Raw genomic sequence first — 21,916 nt, 5'->3', positions numbered from 1 at the left:
CATCTTTTGGCTTGATGTCTCCCACCGGAATATTCTTCATAGCCTCCCTCAATGGTTCATCACCTACATCATCAAGATTCTCATGTGCTCCTTGGAAGCCGTTAGATTCATCAAATTCCACATCATATGTTTCTTCAACCAAGCCGGTGGCATGATTAAATACTCTATATGCTTTGGACTTCAATGAGTAACCAACAAGAAAACCTATATCACAACGCCTTTGAAACTTCCCTAGGTGTTGCCGCTTCTTGTAGATGTAGCACTTGCAACCAAACACCCTAAAGAAGGAGACGTCCGGCTTCTTCCCATTGAGCAACTCATATGGTGTCTTGACAAGGAACTTTTGAAGAAATAGGCGGTTGGATGCATAACATGCGGTGTTGATTGCTTCCGCCCATAGAGCTTCGGGGGTGTTGTACTCATCTAGCATTGTCCTTGCAAGAGTGATCAAAGTACGGTTCTTCCTCTCAACTACACCATTTTGTTGAGGAGTATAGGTTGCGGAGACTTCATGTTTGATTCCAACTTCATCACAATAAGCTTCTATGTTTGTGTTGTCAAATTCTTTGCCATTGTCACTTCTTATCTTCTTGAGCTTCACTTCAAATTCATTTTGAGCTCTCTTGGCAAATTTCTTGAAACAAGATGCAACTTCGGATTTGTCATGAAGGAAGAACACCCATGTATATCTTGAATAGTCATCCACAATCACAAGACAATAGAGATTTCCTCCCAAACTCTTGTATGTTGTCGGTCCAAATAAATCCATGTGTAGGAGTTCTAGCACTCTTGTGGTTGACATGAAAGCTTTGGTTGGATGAGTGTTTGCAACTTGCTTGCCGGCTTGACATGCACTACAAAGCTTGTCCTTCTCAAACTTCACATCCTTCAACCCTCTCACCAAATCATTCTTCATAAGCTTCTTGAGTGAGCTCATCCCAACATGAGCAAGTCTTCTATGCCATAGCCACCCAAGTGTTGTTTTGGTGAATAGGCAAGTCTTCAAGTTTGCATCTTCGGAGGTGAAGTCAACTAGATATAAGTTGTTGTATCTAAATCCATTGAATATCACTTGATTGTCATCTACCTTGGATACAACAACCTCCTTCTCGGTGAATAAGCATTGAAAGCCAAGATCACACAATTGCCCAACGGATAGCAAGTTGAAGCTCAATGAAGCAACATAGAGCACATTGGAGATGGAATGATCATTTGATATTGCCACTTTGCCCAATCCTTTAACCTTGCCCTTTGAATTATCTCCAAATGTTATTTTCTCTTGTCCATCTACCTCTTCATCTAGTGAGGTGAACATACGAGGATCACCGGTCATATGTTGAGTGCAACCACTATCAATAACCCAATGACTTCCACCGGTCTTGTAGTTCACCTACACACAAGAGATTCAAGCTTTAGGGATCCAAGCTTGTTGAGGACCCTTCACCTTCTCAACAAGTGACTTAGCCACCCAAATTTTCTTAGGCCTACTCTTGTTTGGGGGACCTAAGAACATGACTTTCATCTTTCCACTCGAATCTTTTCTAAGCATGTAGTGAGCATTGAAAGCAAAGGGTCTAGCATGCTTGGGCAAGGGTTGTGGTGGTGGAGTTTGACACTCATGAGCAAAGTGGCCTTCTTGTCCACATTCAAAACATCTCTTTGGCTTTGGCTTTGGCTTTGATTGTTGGTGTTGAGCTTGAGCCTTCTTCTTCTCTACACTTGCCATATATCCAATGCCACTTCTATCCATCTTCATGACGGTATTCATGAGTAGCTCACTTTGGAGATGCTTGCCTCTAGCAAACTTGCTCAATCCCACCTTGAGATGCTCTTTCTCCATCTTGAGCTTCTTGTTCTCTTCCTTGAGAAGATCATTGTTCTTCTCCTCCTTGAGTTTCTTGACTTCTTCTTTTAACTTCTCATTCTCAAGGATCACCTCTTTGTCATGATCAAGAGTTTCTAGCACAATGGTGTTGTGACTTTTCATTTCTTCAAGATCTTTCATGAGCTTCTCATTGTTACTCTTGAGCTTGACATACTCATCATGGTCATTGCACTCAACCACTTGCTTGCCCTTGCTACTAGATCCATGCTCAATGCTTTCATCAATTAAATCATCACATGAGGTAGCTATATCAATCTTAACAACATGGTTAGTAGCATCATGTGGCTCATTTGGTAAGAATTCTTGTGCAATAATAAGGGTATCATAATTGATCTTCAGAGTTGCATATTCATCTTTTAGCTTATTGTGACTAGTGATAAGCTCATTGTGCACCCACTCAAGTTTATCATTTTTATCTTTAAGCTCTTTCTTAGAAGATTTGAGCTCCTTGAGTTTGGATGATATAGAATCATTTGTTTCTTTGAGCTCATCATTAGCCTTTTCTAATGTGTCACATTTAGCTAAGAGTGAATCATTTTTAGCATCAAGTTTTTCATTTGTAGCTCTACTCTTTCTAATGATCTTAGTATATTTTCTTAGTATTTTAACAAGATCATCATAAGTAGGTGAGTCATCATCATCGCTATCACTATCATCATCACTAGCATGTTCATCATCACTACTATCATCACTCTTAGTTACCTTGCGTTCACCTTTGGCCATAAGGCATAGGTGTGTAGAGGATGATGGCGATGGTGGTGGTGAAGATGCAAGATCAATAGCAATGGCGGCCACCTTTTCATCGTCACTGTCATCATCGGATGATCCACTTGATGAATCAATATCCGTGAGCCAATCACCGACAATATAGGCCTTGCCACTCTTCTTCTTCTTGTAGAACTCCCTCTTTTTGCCATCTCTCTTCTTGTATGGCTTGTTCTTCTTCTTTTCATCTTCATCACTTGAATCATCTTTCTTGCCCTTGTTCTTGAACTTGTCTTTCTTGGGCTTTGTGCATTGATGAGCTAGATGACCAAGTTCGCCACAATTGTAGCAATCCATCTCGGAGATTGGCTTTCTTCTTGAGCTAGTGAAGAACTTCTTCTTCTTGCCATCAAACTTGATGCCACTCTTGTTTAGCCTTTTTAGCATCTTGGTGGTCTTCTTCACCATGAGGGCAAGGCTTTCTTCATCATCTTCATCACTTGAGCTCTCATACTCAAGTCTTGCTTTGCCCTTGTCTTGGCTAGCTTTGAATGCTAAGTCCTTCTCTTTCTTCTTTGTAGAGGATGAGCCATCTTGTGGTGTGATGTGCATGTACATCTCATGAGCATTGATCTTTCCCAAGATTTGTGTCGGTGTAGCGGCGAAAAGATCACCTTGATGTAGCACGGTCACAATGTGCCCATATTTGTCAATGGGGAGGACACTCAAGATTTTTCTCACAACATCGGATGGTGACATTTGAGTGAGTCCAAGCCCATTGACTTCCTCTACAAGAACATTCAATCGAGAATACATCTCATTAGCACTTTCTTTGGGAAGCATCTCAAAAGAATTTAGCTTTTTAATCACAAGATGATAGCGTTCCTCACGCTCACTCTTGGTTCCCTCATGGAGCGCACAAACGTCCGACCATAGAGCATGGGCGTCTTTGTGGTTCCTTACACGATTGAACACATCTTTGCAAAGGCCTCTAAAGATGGTGTTGCGAGCCTTTGCATTCCATTTTTCATAATTCACTTCATCGCCTTGAAGTTGTGCGGCATTCCTAGGTGCGGGGAACCCTTGAGAGGCGGCTTTAAGAATTCCGACATCTAGAGCTTCTAAGTAAGCCTCCATGCGGATTTTCCAATATGGAAAATCATCTCCCTCAAAGATAGGAGGAGGTCCATCCCCATGAGACATCTTGCTCTAAGCGATTAAGCTTAAAAACGTGAGCACGAGGCTCCGATACCAATTGAAAGGATCAAGATGCCCAAGAGGGGGGGTGAATTGGGCTAATTCTAAATTTTCTTTCAATAATCAAATCCTACGGATAGCCCAATTAACCCCTTGTGCCTAGAAAAGTGTTTATATCAAACTAATGCACAACAACCTCGCAACCTAAGTTCCAAACTTACTCTAGCAAGCAATTCTATGGATGTAAAAACAAGTATTGAATTGCTCAAAGTAAATGCTCAAAGTAAGTGCTCAAAGTAAATAGAGAGAGAAAGGAACGCGGCGATGTTTTGCCGAGGTATCGGAGAGTCGCCACTCCCCACTAGTCCTCGTTGGAGCACCCGCGCAAGGGTGTAGCTCCCCCTTGATCCGCGCAAGGATCAAGTGCTCTCTACGGGTTGATTCTTCGACACTCCGTCGCGGCGAATCACCCAAAGCCGCTCACAACTTGAGTTGGGTCACCCACAAGCTCCGCCGGGTGAACACCAAACTCCCAATCACCACCAAGCCGTCTAGGTGATGGCGATCACCAAGAGTAACAAGCACGAACTCTCACTTGACCACGCGAAGCCTAATGAGAAGATGGATGCACACTTTGCTACTCTTGATTTGCTAGTGAGGCTACTCTCTTGGATTCTCAAATCACAAACACCTCACTAGGATCTTGCTCTTCTTGGCACTCACAAACGTGTTCTTCAGCTGTTTGAATGAGCAAAGGATGCTCCACTCACGAGTGGAGCTTCTATTTATAAGCCAGCCTGAAAAACGAACCGTTATGAGCTTCTGCGGGATGACCGGACGCTCCGGTCATGATGACCGGACGCTCCGGTCAGTTCAACCCGCGAACCAGTAGTAACGAGTCGATCGGACACTGGCAGGGTCCGGTCAGCACTGACCGGACGCGTCCGGTCGCATAAAACCCTTACTGGAACCTTACTGGACTCGACCGGACGCTGAACCCTCAGGGTCCGGTCAGCACTGACCGGACGCGTCCGGTCACTCTTTCCCAAGTCTGGACCCTTACTGGAGTCGACCGGACGCTGGCCCTCAGCGTCCGGTCACATGACCTTCCAGCGTCCGGTCACACTAGACTTAATCACCTCAGTCAAACGAACTGACCGGACCCTGCGGCCAGCGTCCGGTCGCACCGGAACCAGCGTCCGGTCAGTGTTTGACCCTCCATTCACTTCCAACTTTCGAACATATGTGAATGAAGTTTGCTCCAAAGGATCTTAGGCATTCATAGGAGCTACCTAGAGCTAGTTTTAACAAGTGTGCACCACACCTAACTCACTAGACTCAACTAGGTCAAGCTACCCGTTCATACCCCCCTTCATAGTACGGCCAAAGGAAAAACAAAGTCCTAAACTACTCTAAGTGTCTCTCCAACTCCAATCGACACTTAGAACTAGTCATCCTTAACCTTGTCGTCCATCCTTTGAAAACCGAAACGATTTCCATCGTAGGGGCATGACAACCTCGATTGCCCAATCGATCTCCATTACCATGACCTAACTTAATTGCCTCTGCAAAACACACGTTAGTCATAGTAATCTTGTATTGACATTAATCACCGAAATCCAACTAGGGGCCTAGATGCTTTCAGCTGGGTCTCGGCAAGGTTGTAGGAAGAGCCCCTTAGCCTCTGCACGGAGCAAGATGGCCATCAGGGGTTCCCCTAGCTTTTTGTACGACCCTCGTGCTTCCTTTTCGTTCGGAAGGAGGGGTGGAATATGCCAGGCTACCCTCGATGGGCTCGAGCGGTGGCACTTCCGGTGAGCTGTTATCGGGTAAGTCCGAGTGGAGGCCCGTGCCCCGTTCGCTAGGGGTCAGCTAGCAGTCCTAGAGACGCACTCCAAGAGTACCAGAGGGTTTCTCTAGTGGGTGCCGGGGCCGTTCGCTGGCCCCTGGTGGCTCGGTGCCTCCCTACGATGGGATCCCATTCGAAGACCTCCCTGCCGGTCTCGGACACGACTTTGGGCATCCCAAGCATTTCGCTTGCTTGGGTCTCGGCCCCGTATGGGCTCGCCCGTAGCCATCCCTGACTCTGTTGCCCTGGGGTGGCTGTCGAAACCCTCAGGGGCCCAGCCTTCGAACCCCTAAAACGTAACGAGCTCGGCGCCTGGTTCCTTCGTCTGAAAGAAATAGGGTGGGGGGATATCTCCCCCATTGGCTTGACAATGGCGGGCGCGCCTTTTGAGGTGATTTTCTTGGGGAGGCGGAACGACGCCTGCCGCTGCAGCGGTTGGACGTGACATTGTGTCAGCGGGTGGAACGTAACTGTTCACGTGATAAATGAGGAAAAGGTGGGCACTTGGGCGGTAAAATCGGATCTGGATTAACTATGCCAGATTTGAGGGTAACTTCCTCGATTTCGTCGCCCGTCCGTTTTGCCTTCTTCCTGCATAAATACGCGACGAGCCTCACCCCTCCCCTCCCCTCCTTACCTTGTCTACTTTAGCCTTTGCCGCCCTTGTTGCTAGAGCCGAGAGCACCGGGAAGAAGAAGGGAGAAGGGCGAGGCAGAGAGAGAGAGGGAGAGAGAGAGACTCACCGCCGTAGTTGAATTCTCCACCACACTCATGGCCGGCAATGTTGTTGTGATTGAGGCGGACCCTTGGGGTCCGTCCGACGTATCCGTGGAGATGCTCCAGTCGCTCGTCGACGACGGTCTTCTCCGTCCGGCTACCAACCCCAATAGGCCAGAGTGGATTGCTCCGTCGGGCGAGCCAGATCTAAGGCCCCACGACGGCTACGTCATGAGCTTCATGTCTTTTCATGAGCGCGGCCTCAGCATTCCGGTGGACCGGTTCATGTGGGCGCTCCCGCACTACTACGGCGTGGATCTCCACAACTTCAACCCCAATTCCATCACGCAGGCGGCCATCTTCGTCGTCGTCTATGAGGGGTATCTGGGGATTGCTCCGCAATGGGAGCTGTGGCTCCACCTCTTCTGGGCGGGGCATACCACCAAGCCGACGGGTACATCGGGCACGAGGAAGGCGGTGAGGGCCGGCGGCTGCACTCTCCAAGTGCGCCAGGACCGTCAGCACCTTTACATCCTGGCCTAGCTCGCGTCAAGCAATCGCCGCTGGTACACCAGTTGGTTCTACCTTCGTAACGACGATGGCGGACTCCCCCCCTACACCGGGCGGATCATGGAGAGCTGCCCAGAGAGGTGGAAGTATGGCGTCCCGAGGGAGGATCAGCCCAAGCTGTAGCCACTAATGGAGGGGCTGCGGGGCCACGGCCTTACTGCGGTTGTGGTCGTGGCCGCCTTCCACCGCCAGAGGGTGCTGCCACTGATGGCTCGGCGGCGGCGCCTGTTCGAGATGAGGCCGGATGAGGGCATCCGGATATCTGCCTCCGCCCTTTCTGACGAGGAAATTCTTCGCCAGGTGAGGGAGACGGTGGAGGCGAAGCTAAGGAGCAGTGGGCTGAACCCCTTCACGATGCGTCCATCACGGGGGTTCCTCTCGCTGGTAAGTCACGCGCCGCTGCAGCCCCCGAGGCCTCCTCGTTTCTTATCGTTTCTTGTTCCCTTACCCGTGTTCGCCGTTCCTACAGGGGATGAGGGACGTGCGAGACTCCCCGCTGCCCATTCCTGAGGACGCACGGCGGTGGGCGGTCAACCGGGCGCACGCCGAGGTGCAGAAGAGGTGGAAGGACGCCGAGGTGGCAAAGCGCATGAGGAAAATCCTTGCACGCGAAGAACTGGAGAAGCGCCGCCGGCAGCAGAAGCTGGACGGTCTTCCGGTGGAGGCGTCTCCGTCACCTTCACTGTCGGAGGATTCTTTGGACGAAGATGACGAGAGCGAGAGGGGGCGGGGTCCCCTAGACCATCTCCCTAACGTTGGGGAGACGGCGCCTAGGGCGTTGGCGAGCGGCCCGGCGCTCCCAGGAGGAGGAGGAGGAGCTACCTTGGGGCCGACAATCGCTCGCCCCGGGGCCGAGGCCGATACGCCCGAGGCGCGGGCGTTGGGAAAGCGCGCCGTTAGCCCGATGGGCTCAACGGCAGTGGGGGAGCAGGCGGTGGCGAGGGCGACGCAGCTGCCTTCGCAGAGGATCGAGGGGGCACCGGGGTCCATCGAGGACCGGCCAACGCCGGCAGATGCAGAGGCCGTGCCTCTGCCGCCGCCACCGCCTTCGCAAAGGAGGGTCACCGTGCTGAAGCGGTTGCAGCCCCGCTCGAGGTAAGCATATTTTCAGCAGAGTCGTAGCATTTTTCGTTCATTCTTCGGTCTCATGCTGACCCCATAAATATTTTCTCTTTAGCCGGAAGTGGCCTACGGAGGTGTCCACCTTAGCACCCTTTAAGGCGCTCAAGGTGAGCCCCAGCTCCATCACCCACTTGGTGGCGGAGGCGCAAGCCGCCATACAACGTGGCACGGCGTCGGCGAGGGCCGACCCGAAGGAGCCGGCCGCCCAAGGAGGGGCTGCCGAGGCGACCCCGACACAGATGGGGGAGGGAGCGCCTCCGCCCCGCGAGGACGAGGCTCATGGGTCGGATGGGGCCGAGGCGCCCTCACTTGCCGAGGCCACCAAGGTCAAGGCCCCCCGGGCCTCCGAGGCCGGGGCGTCCAGGACCGCCGAGGCCACGACAGCAGGGGCTGGAGCCCCTGGGACCACCGAGGCCATGATGGCGGAGGCCGGAGCCCCTGAGGCCACTGAGGCCACAATGGTGGAGACCGGAGCCCCTGAGGCCACCGAGGCCGATGTGATTGCGGTGAAGCCATCGGCCTAGGAAGTGGAGATGAAGGCGATGGAGGCCACGGTGGCGCCCCTGGTCCAAGGCCCGCCGCTGTTGCGGGAGAGCGCTCGGGAGGCAGAGGTCCATCCGATCTCCTCCGATGATACTTCTCGGGTGCAGGAGGTGGTCGACGCCGAGGTGGTCGGTGTGGCAGAACCGCCTAATCTAATGCCTCACAGGAGTGCTTGTCTTCCATTAGACACTAAGCACTCGAGGGAGAACACTAAATTACTTGGTTCCGTCGGGCACACCCCAGGGGAGAACCCAAAAATCCACATTTTTGCCATCAGGATCACAAATGAGAGAATAAAGCTTACATCATTCATAACCATTTCTTACATCACTTTTAATACAACATCAGAATATAATATTTATTAATATAACAGCGGAATGAAATCATATTGTCAGAGTTATCAACAATTTAATTTAACAGCGGAATAGAACATGTGAACAGAGTTACAGCGGAAATAAACATCTATTAATGACATGATGAAGTATTGATATATAGACTACGGCAATAGATTATGAAACTTTCATTTATAAAAGCATTTGGTGAGAGTTATAAATAACAACTACGATCGCAGCGTAAAGGAAATCCTCTCTGAGCCCACCAGGAGGAATCCACACACAAAGGTCAGCTTAAGAGTCCACCTGTCACCTGCAACAGGGGGAATAAAACCCTGAGTACTCAATTGTACTCAGCAAGACTTACCCGATAGGAGAAAAGAAAAGACTCCAAGGATATGCAAAGCTATTTGGCTTGTGGGTTCATTGCATTTGCAGGAAGCATTACTAAACGTGCGTCCTTATATTCGATTTTTATTAATAGCCGCATTGGTTCATTAACTAACCCTTCTAAGTAAGCACCTGTGCTACTTTCAAGCAAGTGGTAAGCAATCAGATTTCCTTTGTCCATCTTCCATCTTTCATCTTTCAGTTCTTACTACGATGCTAAACCGTAGACAAGCCGTACCGGATAGACCGGCGATTCGCGAATCAATGCCCCCAGCTGGGTACCCCGAAAACACACGCCCCGCTTGTACCCCAGGCACAAGTAGGACCAACCCATCACTCTCCTGTCCCGGGTGTCCAGGTCCCCGTCCAAACTGGGACTCCAAGCCCCCGCCCCTGAGTCCCGGACTCAGTGCGGTGCAAGGACCTCCTCCACCAAAAACAAATCCTGACAGTCGGTCCGGAAAGAGCCGGATCCGCGACAAGAGAGCAACAAGCTTTCCAAGCGCCCATACACAAGTATGTGCTCGGGATAATAAGTCTGTGACCTGCCTAGAGTCATATGCAACGATCGGTCCTTAACCGACCAGACAGGGAAAAACGGTGTAACCAAGCTATGACCCGCCTCCGCGGCGACACAACTTCTTACACCCACCAATACCCAAACCACATCCCTGCCCGGTCACCATTTTCCTTTCCACCATTTTATATATTCCAAGTGATAATCATATAGTAACATATTTCCTATATCTCGCGAATGACAGGCAATCACTCGACTTCTACCGGAGTCCTGTAGCATAGCATTCTACACGATCCTGTCATACTAGTGAGACTCGTAGGAATAAATATATATATGCAAGTGGGTTTCATTCAACTCCTTAAAACTTAATGCACAAATATAATTTAAACTGCAGAAAGGTAGGGGTTATGCACCGGGGCTTGCCTGGGTAAAATATAATCAGAAGTTAGCTTTCCATCATGGCGACATGATCTCCAAAAGCACCATTTCTCCAGCAACTCTCGACAACTCCGTGATCCACCGACGTCCCTATTATGATATGCAATGTAATGCCATGCAAAGATATAATTAATTGACTGCAATCGTGACTCGTATAAATACGCTTTACGCCTCTCAAGTTAACGGCTAGTTCTAACTACGACCGTACTTAGCTACGTATCCATGTTGTCGAACAAGGCATTATTTCTCAATAATTCTTTTAGTTATATAAACCAATGGTGTTTCTTTATTAGCAATAGGACATTATTATTTATCTCGCAACTAATTATTCCGGAGCTACAAAATTTATGGTGAGTAGCTAATATTGCTAGGAACCTACTGTAAAGATTTCAGATCCACTACTATTACCAATTTACCACGAAAGTTCCTACAAGTTTATATTTTAACAATATTAAGCATTTTAAAATACTTATATAGCTCCCAAAAATATTGCCAAACTATGCGAACAAAATACACTTATTAGGTAGATCATAATTTTAGGAACTCAACAAAACTGGCTTCACTATTTTTGGACAGCTACATAATTTTATATTGATTTTACAAATTTGTTCCCGAGCTAAATTAACTAATCGTTTTAGAAATAAAAAGGCCGACGGCCATCAGCTGGCCTAACGGCACTATCGGCCAGGCCCAGCGGCGACAGGCGGTGGCCCAGGCGGATGGGCGCGCAGAGGCCAGTCCAGCACGCGGCTGAGCGGCAGCGGCCCAGCAGCCAAGAGCGGCCAGCTCACCTGGACACGCGGCCCAGAGCACCGCACGGCCCAGTCGGACGCCGAGCAGGCCGGCCCAGCGGGGTGCGCGGCACCAGGCCCAGGCAAGGCGCGCGGCCAATGGCCCAGTGACCGGAAATGGTCGGCCTGTGCGCAGTTGAGCCCAGCCCGATGGCAAATTGCATAAAACCCCCCGAACTTTATCTAAATCACTCTGCGGTACTAATGTACTATTTAAATGAGTCTAGTAGTTTGCACCGAGAACCCCCGTACAAAAATTTTCTTGGATTGATACCCCTGCTCACCATGCTTCGTCTCCTCCAGGAGCGGAGGCGCTCTGAGCCGAGGAGCGGAAGAGCTCAGACCGGCAATGGAGACGCTATGGTCGTGACGGCGCGGGTCCCGGTGGGGCAGCAGGTACCGCGGCGGCTCGGCGTGTGGCACGGAACTCGTGCGCACGGGAGAGAGCAGGCACCGGTGGGCAGCCATGGCGGGACGCTGTGGCATGGCTGAGCGCGGGCGGCCGAGGAGCGGGGAGGAGCTTCACGGCTCGGCACGGGCAGCGAGGACACGACCCCGTTCGGCATGGGCGCACAGGGCTCGGCGCGGGACGACGCTCCAGGACGGCATGGCGAGGACGATGCGGAGCCGCGTGCGGATGTCGACGGGTCGCTCGGGTGCACTCAGTGGCGTGGAGTTGCGGAGTGGTGCCGTGGTGGCCACGGTCGCAGGTGCGGCTATCGCATGGTGCACGGCAGCACGGCACGGCGATGCTCGGCACGGGCGACAGCGAGCCGAGGAGCAGCGGGACCGGGGTACGCGTGCGGACGGCGGCGTCGGCATGCAACGGCGCTGACCGGGTGGCAGAGCAGCGCGTGCGGGAATGGCTGGCACCGACGGCGTAGCCCGGCAGGAGCGCTTCCCAGCGCGGATGACAACAGGGAGACGAGGCAGTGGCTGCTGTCCAGAGCAAGCCGTGGGGCTCGCTTGAGCTTGCGCCGGGGAGACGCAAGGCTGCGGTGGTGTGGGGAGCCAGATAAAAACGTGCGCGGGCAAGCCGAGGGAGGTGAAGGAAGCGAAGATTGACCGACGGACACGGCAGTAGAAATAGAAAATGAAGTGGCCAGCGTCACGAGGTTCGGTCGAACATGGCAGACACACAGAGACGGCAGCAGCAGCGGCATGAGATGACCCGGCACAGACATAGAAAAGGAGGAAAAGCTGAACATTGCAGCTGCTCGCAGTGCTGCGCTGTTTTGTAGTGGTACACTGGCGCGTGCATAGGGCAAAGAAAAAGGCCCGACATGACAGGGGCAGAGCCACGTACACTGCAAACACAAGGTCGTATTAATGCAAGGAGACAACGTGGCAAGCAATGAGAGAAAGCAAGCAAAACCATCCATGATGGCAGCAGCGATGATGCGACGAAACGGCAGTCGAACGGTGACGGTAATAAATGCCAATCAACGAGTACGCTGTACGTCACAAAAATAACGAAGCTGCTGTGCTCTCTCTCATCTGTTCGTGCTTATCAAAATAAACCCGTAAGTATGTATAAATATATATCTCATTCTATTTATTAATTACTTTTATTCTACTTATAAAAGTTGCTCGTCATGTCAAATCTTAAAGAACAAATCGTTCGATAGCATCGTTATCGGATAGTCCTGAATATTCCTATGTACTGCGTAATTTAATTTGAGCGTGTATTTGAGTCCACAAAACTAATCATACAGGATTCGCTTATCGCTTCGAGTACGTTTTAAATTAAAAACTCGAGAAACTCGTTTTAAAAATTTTTCTTAGACCTAAATCGCGGTGCTAAACAAGCTCGTAACACCAGGGGTGTTACAGTCGGTGTCGTGGAATAGCCGGCTTTGACCCCGGGCGAGGGAGGCTCGGCCCTCGTGTGGGTACGACCCAAGCCCCGCGGGTGGGATCACCCGCATGTCTTATGGCAGAGCTGGGACGACCCTAAGGGGGAGCCTCTGTTCGCCCTCAAGGACGCGGCCGAGGGCGGGCGCTGGGACACCTTCGAGCAATACCGCCAGCTGGCGGAGCGGTTGCTGCGGACAGCGCTGTCCATGGTGGCCGACGATCTGCCTGGGGTCACCCAGGTTTGCGCCTTCTTTTCTCATGTGGTGTCATCTTTTTCCGAGTTTTCTTGTAGTAAATGACCCCTGTTCTGCTTACCTAGGAGCTCGAGACCCGATCTCTTGGGAAGTCAGTCTTTCTCCGGCGGGAGAGGGATGTCTAGGACCAGCTCCAGCGGCAGAAGGAACTGCTTACCAGCGCCAACGAGCTTCTATCAGCACGGAGCACGGAGGTGGAGGACCTCTGACTTCGTTGTGCCGATGCAAATGCCGAGGCAGCCACGGCTTTGGAGCAGGTCGCCCCTTTGGCGGCGCGAGTCAAGGAGTTGGAGGAGGAGCTAGCCCGGGTGGCTGGCGATCAGGATGCCTTCAGGTCTCGGGCTGAAGAAGCGACGGCCTCGGGCAAGGTCCTTGCTAGGCAGCTAGGGGCGGAGCAGAGTGCGCACCAGCTGACGAAAGGCGCATTGGATGAGGCCCTTAAGGTGGCTGAGGACTCCCGGACCGAGGCTATGGTCTGGAGGGGAAAGGCCGAGGGTGAGTCCTATTCCCCTTGTTTTATTCGCTTTTCTTGTGTTCGCCCCCTAACTCCCTGGTGTGATGCAGAGCTGGGGAGAGAGGCTTCTAGGGCGGCCAAGGCTTCTCGGGTCGAGGCCCAGCGCCTGAAGGCGAAGGCCGAGGCTTCTCGGGTCGAGGCCCAGCGCTAGAAGGAGAAAGCCGAGGCCTCCCGGGTCGAGGCCCGACGCTGGGAGGAGAAGGCCGAGGGTGAGTCCCGTAGGCTTCCGCCCCTATTTGGCTTGTTTTCCTTTGCGCTCAACCCCATTCTATTTCTTTTGGCATAGAGCTGGAGAAGGAGGTCACCCGGGCAGCCTAGGCCTCTATCGCCGTGCAGGCGGTGCTCGAGACCGAGATCGGTGAGCACGACGCTGTGAAGAGTGCCGCCCGTACCGCCTGCGAGGCCCTAGAAGTCGAGGGGGTCTAGTCAGGTAGCTCCCTTGGGAGCCGCCTGATTGTGTTGAGTGGCCAAGTGCACGAGCAGCTCCGAGGAGCACTACACACGGGCGTCAAGCGGGCCTTGGCCGTCATCGCCTCGCACTACATCGGCATTGACCTCCAAGCAATCAGCGATGGCTACGTCCTGCCCGACGATGATGAGGAGGCCGACGAGGCGGTCGCGAAGCTGATGGAGGCAGTGGAGGGCCCCGGCACGATGCTAGCCAAACTATTCGAAGAGGAGGTGGTCCCTTCCACGCCGTCCGTCGGGGTTGGAGACCCTGAGCCATGACCTGGGCCTAAGAGGCCATGTGAATAGAGTAGGGATTAACTTTGTATCATAACGCTTGTGGTCTTCGAGGCCTTTTTTAAAGTACTCGTGCTTCTTACTCGTTTTTCTTGTATTTCTGAGCCTCTGCCCTCTGTTGTCTCTGATCAGATTTCTTTGCAAAAAACCTCCTTGGAGCCTAAGCCGCCCCTTGGGCGAAAGATGGTGAGGGAGTGCTGTAGCCCGGAGGCGTAGGCCGTCTCGTGACTCTACTAGCCTTCTGGCCCTGAGACAGACTTTTGGTCCTTGGGTTTTTCACAACCGATTTGTCAGAGCTTGCTAGAGAGTTTGGCGTAGGAATTTTTTTGAAAAAACGACTAAAAAATGGTGCGTGGGACTTAGGGGGGAGTCCCCCATCTAGCCCCCGAGGGAGGCTCGGTTCTGCAGAGGCAGAGCCGTGTCTCCCTTGTGGTGTTATCGTAATGCCGAGGCCCACGATGGGCTCGGGGGTTTCTCGAAAAATTAGAACAACTAAAGAGCGCTTCTTAATTGTATTTCGAGAGACAATGTATACAATGCTTGGAAATTTAAGGGTAAGAGCGACGTAGTTGTTCTATGTTCCAAGCGTTGGTGAGGATTTCACCCTTCTCGTTGGCTAGCTTGTAGGTCTTGGGCTTCAGCACTTGGGCGACGATGTATGGTCCTTCCCACGGTGGGGTCAGCTTGTGGCGGCCCTTGTTGCTCTGCCTCAGCCTCAACACCAAGTCGCCTACCTTTAGGTCTCGGCTTCGAATGTGCTAGGCCTGATAGCGCCATAGGGCTTGCTGGTACTTGGCCGAATGTAGCAGCGCAACGTCTTGGGCTTCCTCCAGTTGGTCGAGGGCGTCCTCGCGGGTGGTGCGGTTGCTTTGCTCATTGTAGGCCTGCAGCCTTGGGGAACCATATTCCAAGTTAGTGGGGAGGATAGCCTTGGCTCCATAGACCAGGAAGAAAGGTGTGAACCCCGTGGCTTGGCTTGGCGTGTTCCTCAGGCTCCAGATGACCGACGGGAGTTCGGCGAGCCATTTCTTGCCAAACTTCTTCAACCGGTTGTAAATTCTTGGCTTGAGGCCTTGTAGGATCATGTCGTTGGCACGTTCTACTTGGTCGTTTGTCCTTGGGTGTCCTACGGCTGACCAGGCCACACGGATGTGGTGGTCATCGCAGAATGTCAGGAATTTTTGGCCGGTGAACTACATCCCGTTGTCGGTGATGATGGTGTTCGGAACCCCAAACATGTGGATGATGTCAGTGAAGAATAGCACCGCTTGCTCGGATTTGATTTGATTGATCGGGCGAGCCTTGATCCATTTGGAGAACTTATCGATTGCTACCAGCAGATGGGTGTTGCCCCCGGGGGCCTTCTACAGAGGCCCGACCATGTCGAGCCCCCATACGACAAACGGCCATGTAAATGGGATGGTCTGGAGGGCTTGGGCTAGGAGGTGCGTCTGCCACACATAGTACTGGCATCCCTCGCAGGAGCGTACTAACTTGGTGGCGTCAGCAACCGCTGTCGGCTAGTAGAACCCTTGGCGGAAGGCGTTTCCGACGAGCGTCCAAGGCGCCGCATGGTGCCTGTAGGCCCCCGCATGCAAGTCCCAAAGTAGGGCTTGGTCTGCCTCGGTGGTGATGCATCGTTGGAGGACGCCAGATAGACTTCGCCTGTACAACTCACCGTTGCAGAGGACATAAGTTTTGGCTTGTCGCGCAAGCCGTCGGGCTTTAGTCCTGTCTGTAGGAAGCTCTCCCCGAGCGAGCCATTCAAGGAACGGGACTCGCCAGTCCATGTCCTGGTCAGTCTCAGGAGGCTCCGTGTCGACTTCCATGACCTCGGGCTCGGCCGAAGGAGTCTCGGCGGCAGAGGGGGCATCGAGCCCTATGGTGGGTTTGGCCCGTGGGCCCTCTTCCGCTGCCAAGGCGTAGTCGATGGAAGGCTTGTGGAGGTCTCTAGGAAAGATGTTTCGGGGGACCGGAGCCCGTGCCGACGCCATCTTTGCTAGTTCGTCCGCGGCCTCGTTGTATTTCTGCACGATGTGGTTGAGTTCGAGACCGTCGAACTTGTCTTCTAGGTGATGTACCAACTTGCAGTACGCCTCCATTTTGGGGTCGAGGCAGTTTGACTCCTTCATGACTTGATCGACGACGAGTTGCGAGTCGCCCTGGACGTCGAGATGCCGTACTCCAAGTTCGATAGCAATCAGCAAGCCGTTGACGAGAGCTTCGTACTCGGCTGCAGTTGTTGGAAGCGGCAAAGTGGAGCCGAACCATGTAGCGCATGTGTACTCCGAGGGGCGAGATGAAGAGCAGACCCGCGCCTACCCCGGTCTTCATCAGGGACCCATCGATGTACATGGTCCAGCACTCCGTCTGAATTTGAGCAGGTGGTAGTTGGGTGTCGGTCCAGTCAGCCACAAAATCGGCTAAGACCTGAGACTTAATCGCTTTCTGAGGCACAAAAGTCAAGGCTTCCCCCATGAGTTCGACGACCCACTTGGCTATCCTACCCGAGGCCTCCTGGTTATGGATTATCTCTCCCAAGGGGAAAGACGACACCATGGTTACTGGGTGGGACTCGAAGTAGTGACGCAGCTAGCGCCGAGCCAAGACTATGGCGTAGAACAGCTTCTAGATGTGGGGGTAGCACATTTTGGTCTCGGAGAGCACTTCGCTAATGAAGTAAACAGGTCGTTGGTTGGGTAAAGCGTGCCCCTCTTCCTGCCTCTCTACTACCACGGCCGCGCTGACCACTTGGGTCGTTGCGGCGACGTAGAGTAAGAGGGCCTCATCCCTGGCCGGCGGTACTAGGATGGGAGGATTGGTGAGCAGTGCCTTGAGCTTGGCGAGGGCTTCTTCAGCCTCGGGCGTCCAAAAAAGCGTTCGGATTTCCTCAAGAGGCGGTACAGAGGTAAGCCTTCTTCGTCAAGGCGTGAGATGAAGCGGCTCAGGGCCACTGGGCATCCCATGACCCTTTGTACTCCCTTGAGGTCTCAGATCGGTCCCATGCTGGTCACGGCCGTGACCTTCTCCGGGTTGGCCTCGATGCCGCGTTCCGAGACTATGAATCCCAAGAGCATGCCTCGGGGGACCCCGAACACACACTTCTCAGGGTTGAGCTTGATGCCCTTCTCTCTAAGGCATTTGAAGGCTATCTCAAGATCATCGATGAGATCTCCGGCCATTCTGGACTTGACCACGATGTCGTCCACATAGGCCTCAACGGTTCACCCGATGTGCTCGCCAAAGACCTAGGTCATGCACCGCTGGTATGTGGTCCCTGCGTTTCTAAGGCCGAAAGGCATAGTCACATAGCAGTACATGCCAAATGGAGTGATAAAAGAAGTCGCGAGCTGGTCGGACTCTTTCATCTTGATTTGATGGTGACCGGAATACGCATCAAGGAAAGACAGGGTCTCGCATCCCGCAGTGGAGTCAACAATTTGATCGATTTGAGGTAATGGGAAGGGGACTTTCGGACAGGCTTTATTCAAACCGGTGTAGTCTACACACATCCTCCACTTCCCATTTTTCTTCTTGACTAACACAGGGTTAGCCAACCACTCTGGATGGGATACTTCCTTGATGAATCCGGCCGCCAAGAGTTTATGCACCTCCTCGCCAATGGTCCTACGTTTTTCCTCGTCGAATCAGCGCAGGCGCTGCTTCACCGGTCTGGAGCCGGCTCGGATGTCCAAGGCGTGCTCTGTGACCTCCCTCGGTATGCCCGGCATGTCCGAGGGACTCCATGCGAACATATCGGCATTCCATGGAGAAATTCGATGAGTACGGCTTCCTATTTGATGTCGAGGGTGGCGCTGATCCTCAGCGCCTGGTCGTCGGGGTAGGCGGGGTCAACTGGGACGAGCTTGATGGCCTCCGTGGGCTCGAACATCTCGGCGCGACACTTGGAGTCAGGTGCCTCGCCATCGAGCCGGTCGAGGTTGGCGATGAGGGTCTCGGCCTCCACGAGAGCCTCGGCGTACTCGATGCACTCGACGTCGCAGTCGTATGCATGCTCATACGTGGATTCAATCGCGATGATGCCGTTGGGACCCGGCATCTTGAGCTTGAGGTAGGTGTAGTTGGGGACTGCCATGAACTTGGCGTAGCACGGCCGCCCTAGGATGGCGTGGTAGGTTCCCCTGAATCCAACCACCTCGAAGGTAAGGACCTCCTTGCGATAGTTGGAGGGGGTGCTGAAGCAAATGGGAAGGTCGATGCACCCGAGGGGTCATGTGCGTTTCCCTGGCACGATGCCGTGGAAAGGCGCAGCGTCACCCCGGAGCTGCGACCGGTCGAGCTCCAGGAGCTCCATGGTGTTGGCGTAGAGGATGTTGAGGCCGCTGCCTCCGTCCATCAACAACTTGGTGAGTCAGGTGTTGCCGATGATCGGGTCGACAATGAGTGGGTACTGCTCGGGATTTGGGACGTGGTCGGGGTGTTCATCCCGATCAAAGGTGATTGCCTCCCAAGACCAGTCGAGGTATCAGGAAGTGGCCACCTTAACCGAGAAGACCTCTCGGCGTTCCCTCTTTCGCTGGCGTGCCATAAGGCATGCTGAGGGTCCGCCAAAGATCATGAAGGCGTTGTGCACCTCGGGGAACCCGTCGTCCTTATCATCGTCCCGGTCGCCGGCGCCCCTCTTCTTGGCATCATCGTCGGGGAGCCCGAGCTTGGCGTAGTAACGCCAGAGCATGGTGCAATCCTCGAGGGCATGCCTCACCGAGCCCTGGTGGTAAGGGCAGGGCTTCTTCAGCATGTCGTCAAAGAGCCCGGGGCCCCTGGGGCCTCGAGGATTCTTGCGCTCCGTGGCCACGACTAGATCGGCCTCGAGGATCTCCTGCTTCCCCTGGCGGCCCTTTTTCTTTTTCTTGGGGAGGTGGGGAGCCGAGGCCTCGGTGGCCTCGTCCCTCCGCTTCCCCTTGGCATCGTTATCGGGGAAGATGGCCCCAACTACCTCTTCGACCGAGGCAAACTGGTGGCAATGTCGAGGAGTGCGGTAGCCGAGCTTGGCACGTTCCGGCCTAATTCTCAGACCAAGTCTCAGCAGGTGGTGCCGGAGAGGAAAGCCTGGATGATTTCTGAGTCACCGAAGCTGGGCAGCTCGATGCACTGTTTGGAGAAGCGCTGGATGAAGTCTCGGAGAGACTCATCCGGTTTCTGGCGATAGCTCTTAAGGTCCCAGGAGTTTCCAGGGCGCACGTATGTGCCCTGGAAATTCCCGACGATGACCCTGACCAAGTTGCGCTAGTCGTGGATCTGTGAGGGAGGAAGGTGTTCGAGTCAGGCTCGCGTTGAGTCTGACAAGAGCAAGGGGAGGTTGCGGATGATGAGCAGGTCATCGTCCACGCCTCCTAGCTGACAAGCCAGGCGGTAATCGGCCAGCCAAAGCTCGGGGTTGGTTTCACCATTGTATTTCACGAGGTTGGCCGGTTGGCGAAACCGGGCCGGGAAATGAGCAGCGCGGATGGCCCTGCTAAAGACTTGAGGGCCAGGTGGTTTAGGAGAAGGGCTGTGGTCCTCCTCACTGTCATAACGGCCACCTCGGTGTGGATGGAAGCCCCGAGCGGGCCCCTCATTATCGTGGCGTCGTTGCCTGTTGACCACCTCATGGTCACCCTGCACCTCGCGTCGGTTGCTGAGGCGGTCGAGCAGCAGGGGGACCCTGTGGGCTATCGGTGCCCGAGCGGGCTCGGGACAAACCGAGGCCTCCCTATCCTACCGATGCGGTGGCGTGGGAAGGTCCGAGGCGCCCCCACGGCGTCGGGAGGCAGAACTCTCGGCCTGCTGCACCGCGGCGGTCTCGAGGAGATCTCGGAGCCCGCCGCGGACCCGTCTCCCCTCCATGGTAGAGGGCTCAGGCATCGTGCGGACTAGCATCGCCGCAACCGCGACATTCTGGCTAGCGTGATTGAAGATTGGGGGTTGCTCACTCCCTTCGTCATCGTGGATGCGGTGGTGGACGTTGCGGGCCCTCGGTCGTGCTCCTTTGCCATCGCCGCGACCTCGCTGCTCCTGCTCGAGAGTGTCTCAAAGCTGCTGCAGGAGGAGTTGGTCTTGTTTGACCTTGGCCTGGAGCTCACGGAGTTGTTCCAGGTCCAGGCGTTGAGGTTGTGCGGGGGCAAGGTTCCCATTCCGCGATGTGGAAACACTCGCGAGTGGGGTCGTAAGTGCCTTCGCCGTCGGAGTCAGAGTAGCCGAAGCAGTAGTCACTCGTGGCCAAGAAGCGGCGCATGGCTTCAGGGTCGTGGAGTCTAGAGAAATCCGCTCTGGCCCACGCCTCGTCCTCCTTCGAGGAGTCAGCGTGGGTGTGGGTCGAAGCCATGGTGTCGAAGTCGAGGGCGAAGCGCAGGCGGCGTCCTAAGGGATCCACATGAGCGGAAGCGTAGGCGTAGGCGTAGGAGGCGTTGGCATTTCTCAACCCGAAGGGGTACGGGGATGGTGCCATCGCTGGGCTTCGCTCCGCCGGAGTTGGCTCCTCAGGACGTGGTGGGGCAGAGCTTGATGACGGGACGTCGCCGCACGCCACTGGCGTTTTTCCCTTGTCCAAGCTCAGGCTAGACAGGTCCCCAACCAGGGACCTTGTGCCAACAGCTGGGCATGGGATACCGGCGGGGCGTGGTGCGTCGCCCAAGGTTTTTGCAGTGTCGGGGTGGTTCTGTCCGCGTCGTGCTTGGTGGGCGTGATGGGGGCGGCGGCCCTGGCGCCGCCTGTGCCTGGGCTACTGGTGTGAGATGTCATCGTCGGTCGGTGGGGCTCGGGGTGTGAGGAGTACCATGTCGTACTCAAATCCTAGAGACATGAACTCTAGGCTCCTAAACCAGATCACTGTGCCGAGGTGTAGCGGTCGTATGGGGTCTACCATCTAGAACATGTTGGGATGACGAAGCTGACACGCAGAGGCCCCTACCTAGCGCGCCAACTGCCGGTGTTTTGGACCGGCGAGCCCTCAACCAACTAGTAAATTTGTACTGTGTGTTCCCAATCCCGGATGGTGATGCAAAGAGACACAAGGTTTATACTGGTTCGGGCAATGGGTGCCCTACGTCCAGTCTGAGAGATCGATCTTGTATTCCTTGCACTGAAATGCTCGTAGTAGGGGGTTACAAACAGGACGAGAGAGGGAGCTAGTCCCAGGTCTCTATGTGGAGTGGCATGGATTGCTTGAGATGTTGATCTCAAGCCGTGAAGGAACTTGTGTGTTCGTCTGTGCATTTGTGCGTGAGTTCATCGAGTGGGCGTAGGCCTAAATCGTCAACCTTCGATCCCCCTGAAACGGCCCTGGTCCCTCCCTTTTATAGTTGAAGGGGGGACAAGGGTGATACATGCGCTAGCTACACGGCGTCGTGCGAACGGAGGCAGCATGTCCGAGCCCTGTAGCCTATTACTATGGCGGCGTGGTCGACGGAGTGGTCCCGTCCTTGAAGTACTGGGGCGACGCGCCGGTCACATCTGATCCTGTGCATCGTGGGGCTCCAGTGTTATCTTGAA

At 53.8% G+C, this 21,916-nt stretch overlaps 2 protein-coding genes across 2 annotated transcripts; one reads left to right on the top strand and one right to left on the bottom strand.

The window, feature by feature from the left end:
- The first annotated feature begins 7,052 nt into the window (after positions 1-7,052).
- Positions 7,053-8,569, top strand: LOC136480715 (uncharacterized). The gene is made up of 3 exons (XM_066478181.1): positions 7,053-7,307; positions 7,393-8,018; positions 8,101-8,569. The coding sequence occupies exons 1-3, from the start codon at positions 7,053-7,055 to the stop codon at positions 8,567-8,569; spliced, it is 1,350 nt and encodes a 449-aa protein (XP_066334278.1).
- Positions 8,570-18,218: 9,649 nt separating this feature from the next.
- Positions 18,219-18,521, bottom strand: LOC136480714 (uncharacterized). The gene has a single exon (XM_066478179.1). It carries the CDS (start codon positions 18,519-18,521, stop codon positions 18,219-18,221), a length of 303 nt encoding a protein of 100 aa, XP_066334276.1.
- Positions 18,522-21,916: the final 3,395 nt, after the last annotated feature.

The sequence above is a fragment of the Miscanthus floridulus genome, chromosome 9 (assembly GCF_019320115.1).
Source record: "Miscanthus floridulus cultivar M001 chromosome 9, ASM1932011v1, whole genome shotgun sequence".
Lineage (NCBI taxonomy): Eukaryota > Viridiplantae > Streptophyta > Magnoliopsida > Poales > Poaceae > Miscanthus > Miscanthus floridulus.
The sequence above is the reverse complement of the archived record's forward strand: the minus strand, read 5'-3'. Positions and strand labels throughout refer to the sequence as shown.

Bases quoted from the DNA above. Each gene is read 5' to 3' on its own strand.
- LOC136480715 (XM_066478181.1), top strand. From the start codon at position 7,053: ATGGAGGGGCTGCGGGGCCACGGCCTTACTGCGGTTGTGGTCGTGGCC. The intron at 7,308-7,392 runs GTAAGTCACGCG...CCGTTCCTACAG, and splicing joins CACGGGGGTTCCTCTCGCTG to GGGATGAGGGACGTGCGAGA. The intron at 8,019-8,100 runs GTAAGCATATTT...TTTTCTCTTTAG, and splicing joins CGGTTGCAGCCCCGCTCGAG to CCGGAAGTGGCCTACGGAGG.
- LOC136480714 (XM_066478179.1), bottom strand. From the start codon at position 18,521: ATGGCAGTCCCCAACTACACCTACCTCAAGCTCAAGATGCCGGGTCCC.